Source organism: Hyla sarda, chromosome 4 (assembly GCF_029499605.1).
Source record: "Hyla sarda isolate aHylSar1 chromosome 4, aHylSar1.hap1, whole genome shotgun sequence".
In the NCBI taxonomy this organism is placed as follows: domain Eukaryota; kingdom Metazoa; phylum Chordata; class Amphibia; order Anura; family Hylidae; genus Hyla; species Hyla sarda.
In genome coordinates this window covers 304,610,535-304,624,315 of record NC_079192.1, presented here as the reverse complement: position 1 = coordinate 304,624,315, position 13,781 = coordinate 304,610,535, and the positions used below count along the sequence as shown (strand labels likewise).

Genomic DNA, 13,781 nt, shown 5'->3' with positions numbered 1-13,781 from the left:
TGTCCAGAGGTCTTCCTACAGGAAGAGAGAAGGTGACCTCTGTTCTATTGTAAATGGGGGTAGATCCAGGGTAATCTGTATATTGGTGTCTCTGATCTGTACAGAATATTGAGTCTCAGCTTAATATTAGGCCTAGTGCAAGACTTTAAGATTTTTTTAAAAATATAAATAGATTAAAAACAAACATCACCAAAAATTCTTAAAAAACATGTCTAACATAAAACTTGATGTAAATAATAGTTTGTTTTCTGATGCTAGGTTTCCTTTAAGAAGCTGAGGCCATGGGTAAGGCCACAAAACTGGACATGTTCCTTTTTCCCTAAGACAACAAAAATATATTTATATTTTTAACTGCGTGTATCAATTCTGTATATTTTCCTTAACAAATATTAAGCTGGTAACCAATAAGTGGAGTGATCAGTAAAAAATGAGTAATGTCTAGAGTTTCAATATTTCAGTTTTAAATATATATATATATATATATATATATATATATTTTTTTTTTTTTTTTTTTTTTTTTCACTTTCATATTTAATGTGGTCATGTCTGGTAAATTTATATTTGTTTTTTTTTACTTTACAGGTAGTAATGGGAGTTCTACAAGTTGGCTTTGTTTCCGTGTACCTTTCTGATGCACTTCTTAGTGGATTTGCAACAGGTGCCTCGTTCACAATCCTTACATCACAAGTCAAATATCTTTTAGGTTTAACTTTACCACGTGCCAATGGGATTGGCTCTTCTATTTACACATGGATTTATCTCTTCCAGAATATTCACAAGACCAACATTTGTGACCTTATTACAAGCATGTTGTGCCTCTTAGTCCTGGTTCCAGCCAAAGAGCTCAATGAGTGCTATAAATCTAAACTTAAAGCTCCAATCCCAATTGAACTTTTTGTTGTAGTTGGTGCTACTCTTGCCTCTCACTTTGGCCATCTCAAAGAAAATTATGGGTCCAGTATAGCAGGAGAAATTCCTACAGGATTCCTAATGCCAAAGCCACCAAAGTGGAGCCTAATTCCCAGTATAGCATTGGGGGCATTGTCCATTGCGATTATAGGATTTGCAATCACTGTCTCACTCTCAGAGATGTTTGGCAAGAAACACGGGTATGAGGTAAAGGCCAACCAGGAAATGTATGCCATTGGATTCTGCAACATCATTCCTTCATTTTTTTATTGCTTTACCACAAGTGCTGCTCTTGCAAAAACACTAGTTAAAGAGTCTACCGGTTGCAAAACTCAAGTCTCAGGAGTCATGACCTCGTTGGTCATTCTGTTAGTCCTACTGGTAATTGCTCCTCTCTTTTACTCTCTCCAAAAATGTGTTTTGGGAGTTATCACCATAGTGAACTTGAGAGGTGCCCTCAGAAAATTTTTAGATCTTCCCAAAATGTGGAAAGTCAATAAAATTGATACAAGTATCTGGTTGGTCACCATGTTTTCTTCAGCATTGATTAGTACGGAGCTTGGACTATTGATTGGCATTGCTTTTTCTATGCTTTGTGTCATTGTAAGATCTCAGAAACCAGAGGTAACACTGCTAGGCAGAGTGGAAGCCTCGGAGATATATGAATCTGTGAGAGTATATAAAGACCTGAACACCATGAAAGGGATTAAAATCTTTCGATTCGAAGCCCCAGTCTACTATGTGAATAAGCAATGCTTTAAGTCAGCCTTGTATAAAAATGTTGGTATTGATCCAGTATTGGTCTCATCGGCACAAAAGAAAGCAGCAAAGAAGAAAGAGAGGTTGCAAAAAGAAGAAGGCATCACTGAAACAAGTCTTACCCCAATAGACACTGTACAACAGCTCTACCAGGAACAAATGCCCCTTCACTCTGTAATCATTGACTGTAGTGCCATCCATTTCATTGACACAGCAGGGTTAAACACCTTGAAGGAAGTGTTGAAAGATTATGGTGACATTGGTATACGTCTTCTGTTGGCTCAGTGCAGCTCTTCTGTACGGCACTCCCTCAGGAAAGGTGACTATTTTAAAAGGGAAGAAGGAACTATGGTATTTTATAGTATTCATCAAGCTGTGCAGTTTGCACTGTATGAGCAGGAGCAGGTAGAAGCTTTTATGAACGGGTCAGTAGTCTAAAATATATAGGTGAATTTACACTATAGGACTATATTGTTACATGTGCACTACAGAAGTGTGCAGTCTGGAATTGCACATATTCATAAATTTTTCTGATGAATACAAGACTATACAATATATTTTCAGACAAAGGGGCTGTCAAATTTTTTGGAAGATCAGATCACAGAAGTAGCAGTAGCCACATAGAGGAGGTAGTTACACTTAGCTGAAAAATCATTTTTAAACCTTTATTGCTACACAATTTTTCCGCTATATATTAGTATGCATTTAGCTGAATACTCAGGGCAAAGAACTATCAGATTATTTTTTTTTCTAAAACAAAATACTATTTTTATTCAATTCTCATGATGCAATTCTCTTACTGTTTTGATATAGACTATTTTTCTACAGTCAGAAATCAGAGATATTCTATTTTAATTACATTTTAACTTTAGCAAAATGATTGCAATATGTAGATTAAAAAGCACAAATCATTACATAACAAAGTACAACATTTTACCAGTATCTGCAAAGATGAATTGTAGAAATTGTAGTCACAGCCTGTGCCATATCCCTATGGTGTATTTCAAAGGGAAGGGCAATGTATCTGGCTAGTTGAAGAGTTAGGCTGGGTTCACACTTGAGAAGCTCCAGACAGAAAGCATCTGTCGACTGAAGCAGACAGCACTAGGACCACACAGATATTGCTGTCCACAAAGATGGCAATGTCTGTGGAATGGATTCCGCCAGAAAATTGAGCAGGTTCAATGTTCTGGCTGAATTTTTTGATTGGAATTTTCTTTCGGAAATTCTGACCAGAAAATTCTACAGTGTGAATGGCTTGACAGAAAACCCATTCTCCTGCATGTTAAAGCATACCCATCAGATACAAAAAAACATTTTTATGTGTCTAGCACCTTTATTTATTTTTTTATTACACTTTTAATTTAGCTCACTAGTCTGAATTACTCTCAAAGGGAGGGGGGCGTGGCCTCACTGTGCAGGTCTCCGCCCCCTCCCTCAGTATGCGGTCTGCTCACATCTCCCTTAGCATTAGCAAAACTACAACTCCCAGCTTGTCCTCACTGACAGTAGTGGGACACAAGCTGACAGTGGGAGGATTTTTCCTCCAGCTATGAGCCTTGTGCTCACAGCTGTCAATCAAGGAAGTGTGTCCATGACACCTGGACACAGCAGGACTAGTATGTGTGCAAGCAGGCAGGGGGGGGGGCAGTTGTTTGACTTGTTTTCAGTATGAAATACTGAAAATTTTCTAATGAAAGCAATTGCAAAACCTATTGGTTATACATGCTTTACAACACATCAAAAGTTTTTGTATCTGATAGTGCCCATTTAAGCTTCATGCAGTGGAATTTCCAACCAAAATTCCAGAGCTGAATTCCAGTCGGAAATTTCATATTGTGAACCCCGCCTATTGGCCTATTAATCCCTTCTGGGTCCTACTCTGAGGTTACACACAAACAACTTAGAAAGAGGTAAGACTAGTTATGCATCCAAACACCAATAAGAAAAATGGAGTCACTTTAGAAATTTAATTAAAAGGTAAATGTTTATTTCATTAATTCAAACACCAGACCATGTTAAAAAAGGACTATTCATACATCACACACAAAGACGACATATCCGGAACCTGCATTATCAGTAATTAACTGACTAACTAATAACAGGAAGAATGGCAATCACAATTAATTACTGTCCATATAATAAGCAGTGCATCAGACCACAATGGGAAAACCCTATCTCATACAGTACACCACACAGACAATGCTGTAATTAAAGTGTTAAATGCCTAAGGCACTGACTATAAGATAATATGAGATATAAATAAATACTAAAAATAGTTATGCTATACTGACCAAGAAAAGTGCAATTGCAGCTATGGTAAACGCAGGGACCGGGACAGCGTCACCCCAACACGCGTTTCGTGCCGGGAGTGACTCCTTTTTTCTTATTGATATATTGTATACAATATAAGAGTTCACGGTATACTTGCCACATTTATCTACAGGGAGCTACTATAGCACTACTAGAATAATTAGGCATATACAAAATTGTCTGGGTAACCTATTCCCTGTTTTGGTGTGTTCTTTTGGTAAATTAGTTATACATCCATCACATAAAATAATTTTTAATATTGTTACGGATTCTCAAAAAGGTAGGATTATATTCTCATCAACCAGTGATACAAGTATACTCATGTACATAGTGTAATAACATATTATATTATAAAGAATGTTATTCTAATATTTACAATGACATTTTCAGATTTATTAATTATTATTTATAAATTTCAAATAATTTATTTTTAAATTGCAAAAAGCTCAGTAAATAAATCTAGTCTGATGAAGTTGTAGATTATAGAACAAGAGTGATCTTAAAAACTGATATGTAACACTACTCCCCCTCTGTGCAATGATTCTCAGCTCTTCTCCTTATGTGCCACAGGTGAAATTACTTTTTTATGTTAATGTTGTTATAATATTATACCATTCATAGATCATTAAGTAGTCTCATATACAGAGGATCATACCCATAACCTATAATATATACTCTGATGTACTAGAAGCAGTAAATGCATTAGGGACATTTCCCTGGAAAAGGGAACACTTAGAAAAATATGCCTGTTTACAGGCATACTCTACTCCACACTAGGCCAACCGGTGCTTCATGTGGCTGACAATACCTGTGCACTCTATAGATAGAAGGTCCCTATCCATTTGTTCAGTATGTATTTCCTAGAATGTCTCTTTAAAGGGAACTGCCAGCAGTTTTTAACTCCCCTTTAAATTGCTATCACAGTTAAACAGATGCCAGATAAACAAGTTTAAATATACCTAGGTTGGTGATCATAGTGCCTGCATAACTGAGAAAATTTAAGTTAGTCATTAAAGGGGTTATCCAAATATAGAAAAACAGAGCTTTTTTTCAAAAACCACTCCCCATCTGTCTCCAGGTTGGGTGTGGTTCTGCAGCTCAGTTCCATTGAAGTGATTAGAGCCAAGTTGTAAAACCACACCCAACCTGGAGACAGACTTGGAGCTGTTTTGGAAATAAATTAACTGTGTTTTTCTATTCCTGGATAACCCCTTTAACATGACAAATGCATATGAGAATACAAGTGTTTGTCCCTTCATCAAAGAAGTGATCTGAGTTTTCAGAGGAAACCCCGCCAAATCCCCTTCACTCTTGATAGACCTCTCCTCCAGAAAACTGCTGGAAATGTCAACCAAGAGCTAAGATAAAGGACTTGTATGGGGGATGCCGCCAGATCTGGGATAATAGGTAGACAGCGGTAGGGTGCCACCTCGGTATAGGCAGGAGGGGGTATAATTGGATGGGTTAGAGGATAAGGCTATGTTTACACCTTGGAGTGTCCGCACGGAAAATCTCCGTATGTACATTTCGGAGACTGGGGGTGCTGGCATAACAGGTTCCTTCTTTCTGCAGACATGGAAATCTTATTTCCTGTGCCTGATACATCTGGCGCGGAAATTCCGTCAAGTGCACAGCGCAGCAGAATCCCATTGCATTCAATCTCAGTGCAGAATTCTGCACGGAAATTACTAAAAGTATGATGGCTGGATTTTTCTTCTGTATTATGGCTTCAATTCTCCCCCTGACCACAGGTTTTATGGCGGTCAGATTAGCTCATCAGACCCACTCTCAGGCCAGGATTTGCAGAAGATCTCAAGCAAACCAAACCCACATTTTAATAGCTTTATAGCATTCAGTTTAAGGCAGTTAAAAGACAGGGTTAACACAATGGGGCCTGCTTTTAATATATTTTGTGTTCAGTACCGTATTTTTCGCCGTATAAAACGCACTTTTTCTTCCCCAAAACTTTTTCTTCCCCAAAAAGTCGGTGCGTCTTATACGGCGAATACACCCCTATCACGGTGGTCCCTGCGGCCATCAAGGGCCGGGACCCGCGGCTAATACAGGACATCACCGTTCGCGGTGATGCCCTGTATTAACCCTTCAGACGCGGCGATCAAAGCTGACCGCCGCGTCTGAAGGGAAAGTGACACTAACCCGGCTGTTCAGTCGGGCTGTTCGGGACCGCCGCAATTTCACCACAGCGGTCCCGAACAGCCCGACTGAATAGCCGGGTTAGTGCTTACAGGACACCGGGAGGGACCTTACCTGCCTCCTCTGTGTCTTCTCCGTTCAGGGATCCCCTGTATGGCCGGCGCTCTCCTTCCTCGTCATCACGTCGTCGCGTGCGTGCGTAACGGCGTGATGGCGGCGACGGAGAGCGAGGATACCCGGCCGGCAGCAGAGACGTTCCGGAGCGACGGGGACACGGCGACAGCGATGGAGCGACATCCAGGGCAGCGGTGACGGGTCCGGAGCGGCAGGGACACTTGAGTATTACCTCCTATGCAGTGGTCTTCAATCTGCGGACCTCCAGATGTTGCAAGACTACAGCTCCCAGCATGCCCGGACAGCCAACGGCTGTCCGGGCATGCTGCGAGTTGTAGTTTTGTAACATCTGGAGGTCCGCAGGTTGAAGACCACTATTGGGTTCAAAATCTTTATTTTTTTAGATTTTGCACCTATAAATTGGGTGCGTCTTATACGCCGGTGCGTCCTATAGGACAAAAATACGGTATGTGAAACCTGAACTTATTTTGCTTTTCTTTTTATTCAATTTAATTGACTTCTCAATAATATTACCATGCTGACTCTGTAAACACAATGCGGGACATTTATCAGTATTTGCTTATATATTCCTTGTTTTAGTTTTTTTTTTCTTAAATTTTTTTGCTTATGTGCAAGTTATTTATCAACTGGTTTTAGCCTATTGATAAATTTCTTACATGTAAGCAATTGAAAAATTTTTTTTTTGCTTTGGTAGTAGCTTTTTCTGCTTCATGTCTGAGCTGGAGTAAATTTAGTAGGTTTTTTCATGCGATGCAACTTTTTTTTGCAACTTTCACACTTGATAAATCTCTGACCACTGCAAGTCAAAAATCACTTTTTGCTTTGGTAAGCAAGTTTCTTTTTTTTTTTTTTTTTTGCTTAGGGGACTGCACAATCAAAAAGTGGCACAAAAAATAGAGTAGTCACACATGCAACTTTTTTTGCGACAATTTTAAGCAAAAAAAAACAAAAACCTACTAAATGCTTTCATAAATGTCCCCCAATAAGGTTTATAGAGGAAAAATACTGGAAAACAAAATGCATATTGATAGGGCATCCTCTTTTGGGTTTTCCAAAAATGAATTCTTCTTAATCTAAATATTTAGTTTTGTCAAATGATGTCAAGTGTCTTAATGTCCAAATGTCAAATGGCTCTCTTAGGCTATGTTCACACTATGGAATATCCGCACGTAAAATCTCTATACGGACATTCTGCAAAATGCTCCGTCTCATGGACATCTGTGCATTCCGTGCGGTGTCCACAGAAAAACTGAACAGATTCATTCTTTCTGTGAACACGGAAAACAGAATTTCCGTGCCGGAAACATCTGGCACAGAAATTCCGCCATGTGCATTGCGCAACAGCTTCCCTTTTGTATGGGACTCTACTGCAGCGGAATTTCCCTGCGAACATTCCAAGCGGAGTTCCGCACGGAAATTCCGACATAGTCCCATTGATTTCAATAGGATACTGTTCAGTGCACAATACGGAAGTCCTGCAGTGGAACGTGTACATTTTTTCAGTAGCAATGGTACTTTTATTACTAAATCTTACTACAAAGTTACATTCTGTGCAAAATAAGTACTGGTTCCTTGCATCCTTGCAGCACGGTTCCGCTAAGAAAATACATAGCTGAACTTAGGGGGAGATTTATCTTTTTTTTTTTGCAAAGATTTTGGCTTATTTGTGCCAAATGTATCAACTTGCTGTAGGATGTCAGTTTTCTAAGGCAAGGCAAACGTGGCAAGTATTTGCATTTTTAATTTTTTTTTACGTTTGCACACTTTTTTTGCACCTTTTTTCAATAAGGCACACATGGTCAATATCTTCCACTGCAATGTCAATAATAAATTCACTGCATTTCACTGTCGGTTTTGCAGAAAAGGTCTTTTTTGAAATTGCACAAACTGCACAAAAACTAACTGCGCAAAAAATTTCTGCCAAATTACAGCCAATAATATGTTAAGAAGGCAATGATAAATCTCCCCCTTATAGTAAACTTCTCTTGTTGCCCTATAGCAACCAATCAGAGCTCAGCTTTCATTTTACCAGAGCTTGTTAGAAATAAAAGCTGAGCTGTGATTGGTTGTTATGGTAAGCAAAGAGAATCTTACTATAAAACAGCTTGATAAATCTCCCCAGTGTTTTATATACATATAACATTTATATAAGGTGAATTCATATGTACTTTTTATTTTATGTCTGGGTTCAAACAGCATTTTTGTCAGTATTTTGGTCAGTATGTGTAGCCAAAACCTGGCGTGGAACTGATAGAATTATAATAGAAACATTTGCATCTTGTTCTGTGTATTGGACCCACTCCTGGTTTTGGATAATAATACTGATTAACATACTGACCGAAAAACTATGTGTGAATCCAGCTGCAATTGCTATTGAAGATAAAATGTAAATATTTATGCAAAGATATGATTCCTTTCATCATCATTATAATTAAATAAAGAACATGTATTATGTATCCAGAGAGTATGTGAAAAGTTAGACTTCAGGGGTCTAACTAGCAAATACCCTACAGGTCACCTGTAAGGAGGTACTGATATCACTATTAGAGATGAGCGAACTTACAGTAAATTCGATTCGTCATGAACTTCTCGGCTCGGCAGTTGATGAATTATCCTGTGTAAATTAGTTCAGCTTTCAGGTGCTCCGGTGGGCTGGAAAAGGTGGATACATTCCTAGGAAAGAGTCTCCTAGGACTGTATCCACCTTTTCCAGCCCACCGGAGCACCTGAAAGCTGAACTAATTTATGCAGGAAAAGTTATCAACTGCCGAGCCGAGAAGTTCGTGACGAATCGAATTTACTGTAAGTTCGCTGATCTCTAATCACTATTCCTCCAGCATATTCCAGGGGAGGCGTGTGTATGAACCATAATGCTTTATAGAACACTTAAGACTGTGTTCACAATACAGAATTTCCAAGCAGAAATTCCGCTTTGAAATTCCGATGCAGCACAGTCCCATTGTTTTCAGTGCTGTCTTTTGGTCTTGAAGTTACCTAATGTACAGAAAAACTGATATATGATATTGTTATGTCAAATTAAAAACGTGTAGATTCAGCTCTCACGGGGGGCCCTCTCCCTTTATATCAGTCCGTCATTTACTGTTTTCACGTTTGTTATGTGTATGTCATGTGTTTTTTAACCCTTAATCATATGTGCAGTGCCCTGGAGCCAAGGGGGCTATACAAAATCAATAATAATGTTGATAAAGATCAACAATAGGGTCAGTATATCATTCCAGAATGATTAAAAAAGTATGCACTTATACAATATATGTTACATGAAATGATTGCTCTTATTGCTACAAATGCTTTACTGAAGTTATATAGTACTAGCTGTTGCAGATGGTGTCTGTTGTATTCACTGGTGCCTTTGAAAGGAATAAAAGTCATATTCTTTACAAGCTACTTGTATTGTGTTTTTTTTTATATTTTTTTTTTTATTGTGCCTTATGTTTCATGCAAGTGTTAAAAGGGTACTATGTCCCTAGACATCTTATCACCTATCCTTTGGATAAAGGGTAAGATGTCTAGAGGCAAAGTACCAGTTTAACCACATTTTGTGATATTCAGTAGCAGGCGGGGAGCTGTCACATTATCCCAGTAAGGGTGCGTTCACACGTCGGAATTCTCGCGGATGAATTCTGCGAGCGGAGCTTCCGCCTGGCGGCCGCCGCCGAAGGTGCTTCGGCGCTAGGACCGCGGGGCACTGAGCCGTCACCATTGACGGCTATGCAGTGCTCGCGGAATCCGCGCAAAGAATGAACATGTTCTTTCTTTGCGTGGAACACTTTCAGCAGCAGAAATGTCCGCCGCTGAAATTCCGCAGTGCGAACGGGTCTCGCGGAAACCCGTTCACACTAATGTTAAAGTTCACACTGCGGAATTCCGCCCGGAAATTCCGTGGGAATTCCGTAGTGTGAACGGGGTCCTAGGAGAGTGTACACCATGACCAGTTAAAGGGGTACTCCGGAGGAAAACATTATTATTATTTTTTTTTTATCAACTGGTGCCAGAAAGTTAAACAGATTTGTAAATGACTTCCATTAAAAAATCTTAACCCTTCCAGTACTTTTTAGCAGCTGTATGTTACAAAAGGAAATTATTTTCTTTTTGAATTTCTTTTTTGTCTTGTCCACAGTGCTCTCTGCTGATACCTGATGCCTGTATCAGGAACTGCCCAGAGCAGCATAGGTTTGCAATGGGAATTTTCTCCTGCTCTGGACAGTTCCTGATACGGGCATCAGGGGTCCGCAGAGAGCACTGTGGACAAGGCAAAAAAGAAATTAAAAAAGAAAAGAATGTTCTCTGTAGCATACAGTTGCTAAAAAGTACTGGAAGGGTAAAGATTTTTAAATAGAAGTCATTTACAAATCTGTTTAATGTTCTGGCACAATTTGATTAAAAAAATAAAATGTTTTCCACCAGAGTACCCCTTTAAACTCAATAAAATCCTGTGATATTTTCCTCTGTTTAACTGAAGGCTGCCATCAAGCACTTAGGTCAACAAAAACTGATAACAGGTTATTTGGCATTATGGTAAATGCATTTTTATTGTGTTTATTTTTTATTATGTGCTAAGACGTACCAAGCTCTAAAATAAAGAGTGCCACATCTATGTGCATTTTGATGCTACAACCGGCTTTATTAAATTGGATATTTTCCTATCCATGGTGACGGAAAATATAGATTTTATGAAAGACAGTAGGCGAGCATTATATGCAATATCTTTCTTTACTGCAACGAATAGCAGCAATATTAAAGGTTTTTTCAACAGGTAACAAGAAAAATTTTAAAGTAACAGGTGTATAATTACAGGTATACAACCAAACATGCTGAATATAGTAATGACCAATAAGCATACAGGCCAGGTGATATAAGGTGGAATAGTCCTCTTTCTTTGATAAATAACCTAAGAATTCTATGAAGGAATAAAGTTCATAGTGTCCATAAGAATAACTGGAAACAACTTGAAGGTTGATTTTTCCGGCAGGATAACATCTATAGGGGTTAAGATATTCATTCATCGATGACTTTGAAGGAAAACTTGGCAAAGGAATGTAATAATGATCCAAAACGAAGAGAAGTAGATCAGGTAATTCCATGTCAGGATGATTAATAGGCTGAAAATAAAAGATAAATGGTTAGAGGGATGGGATAAGGGAGGGATAATGCTCGCCTCCTGTCTTTCATAAAATCTATATTTTCTGTCACCTTGGATAGGAAAATCTCCAATTTTATTTCAATACAGGAGGCCTCGCATTATATGCAAGTTCAAAGCTATGATAAAGTTAAACTTCTATGTTAAATTATATGATTAAAGTAATGACATAGATACATGGGATTCAGGATAAAAACAAGCAATCTCCAGGTAGTAGAGCGGGATCAATGGAAGCGCTGAGACCAGATAAGAAGTTAAAAGGATTTATTTCCCATAATGCAACGTGTTTCACGGTCACCCGCTTCCTCAGGCAAACACGTTGCATTATGTGAAACGCGTTGCATTATGGGAAATAAATCCTTTTAACTTCTTATCTGGTCTCAGCGCTTCCATTGATCCCGCTCTGCTACCTGGAGATTGCTTGTTTTTATCGTGATTCTATTTCAGCGGGACGAAGCTGCAGAGACCCTTTGATGATACGCCCTGTTCCATTGTTGTTCTTGGTTGGAGTAAAACTTCATGTGGTAAGCGCAATTCACACTTAGCGTTACCAACTTACCTTTGGTGTTACACTACGGAGCGCTTTTTTATTTCACATGGGATTCAGGTCTGACATAAAAAGTCTTAAAAGTAGAGTCTGAAGACCAATCGGCTGCTTTCAAGAGATCAGATAGGGATACCCCTGATTGAAAAAGTTTAGTAGAAACTGCGCCTCTAGTAGAGTGGGCACCAAACATGGGAACGTCAATATTTGCTAGAAACACAGCCTGTCTGACCCATCTAGCCGGAGTAGCAGAAGAAACTGGTATATGCGGTTTACAGTAGGAAATTAGAAGTTGGGAATGACGTAAAAGGGCAGTTGGGATGACGTAAAAGGGCAGTTTTTGTCTCGTAGGATTTGAGACAATGAACTACACAAAATTTATCATTGTGAGGAAAAGAAGGATAGAAAACGTGATGTAAATTAGTCTTGGTGCGTCTGTGAATGGTAAAAGTAACGCCTTGAGGAGAGTATTGTCTCTGTGATATATCCAAAGCTTTGACATCAGAAACTCATTTAATAGAAATGAGGCAAAGGACTGTAATGAGTTTAACCTCTTAAGGACCAAGCTCATTTTCACCTTAAGGACCAGGCCAATTTTATTTTTGCGTTTTCGTTTTTTCCTCCTCGCCTTTTAAAATCCATAACTCCTTTATATTTCCATCTACAGACCCTTATAAGGGCTTGTTTTTTTGCGTGACCAATTGTACTCTGTAATGAAACCTCTCATTTTTTTAGGGAGGAAATTTAAATGAAAACTGCAATTTTGCGCATTTTGGAGGGTTTTGTTTTCACACTTTACACTTTACAGTAAAAATGACATGTGTTCTTTATTCTGTGGGTCAATATGATGAAAATGATACCCATGGCTAGATACTTTTATATTTTTGTACCGCTTAAAAAAAAATCTAAAACTTTTTGTACAAAATCAGTAATCTAAAATCGCCCTATTTTGACCACCGATAACTTTTTAATTTTTCCAAGTATAGGGCGGTATGAGGGCTCATTTTTTGTGCCGTCATATGTACTTTTTATCGATACCAGATTTGCATATATAATATTTTTAGATAATTTTTTTTTTATTTTTTTTAATAAAATGTGACAAAAAAGCAGCATTTTTGGACTTTTTAATTTTTTTACGTTTACGCCATTCACCATACGGGATAATTAACATTATATTTTTATATTGCAGACATTTACGCATGCAGCAATACCAAATATGTTTATAAAAAAAATGTTTACGCCTTTTGGGGGTAAAATGGGAAAAAACGACATTTTCATTTTTATTGGGGGAGGGGATTTTCCCCTTTTTTTTTCCTTAACATTTTTACATTTTTCAACTTTTATTTTCAACTTTTTATGTCCCCATAGGGGACTATCTATAGCAATCCTTTGATTGCTAATACTGTTCAGTGCTATGTATAGGACATAGCACTGATCAGTATTATCGGTCATCTTCTGCTCTGGTCTGCACGATCGCAGACCAGAGCAGAAGACACCAGGAGACGGCTGGAGCCAGGTGAAGGGACCTCCGGCCGCCATGCTGGAAGATCGGATCGCCACGGCAGTGCTGCGAGCGATCCGATCATCCATTCAAAGTACTGCACTGCCGCAGATGCCGTGATCTGTATTGATCACGGCATATGAGGGGTTAATGGCGGACATCCGCGCGATTGCGGATGTCGGCTATTACGGGCGGGTCCCCGGCTGTTACTAGCAGCCGGAACCTGCCATGTATGACGCAAGCACCGTTCCGATGCTCGCGGTCATACACAGGACGTAAATGTACGTCCTGGTGCGTGAAGTCTCGTA

General features: G+C 38.9%; 1 protein-coding gene across 2 annotated transcripts in view; it reads left to right on the top strand.

Moving 5' to 3' along the window:
* Positions 1–5,026, top strand: part of SLC26A2 (solute carrier family 26 member 2) — a 123,547-nt gene extending 118,521 nt beyond the window's left edge. For both annotated transcript variants that reach the window (XM_056574742.1, XM_056574743.1), the window contains one exon: positions 583–5,026. In XM_056574742.1, coding sequence (XP_056430717.1) covers positions 583–2,106 — 1,524 coding nt within the window. In that variant the 3' untranslated portion in view covers positions 2,107–5,026. The remainder of the gene's footprint in view (positions 1–582) is intronic.
* The last annotated feature ends 8,755 nt before the right edge of the window (positions 5,027–13,781 follow it).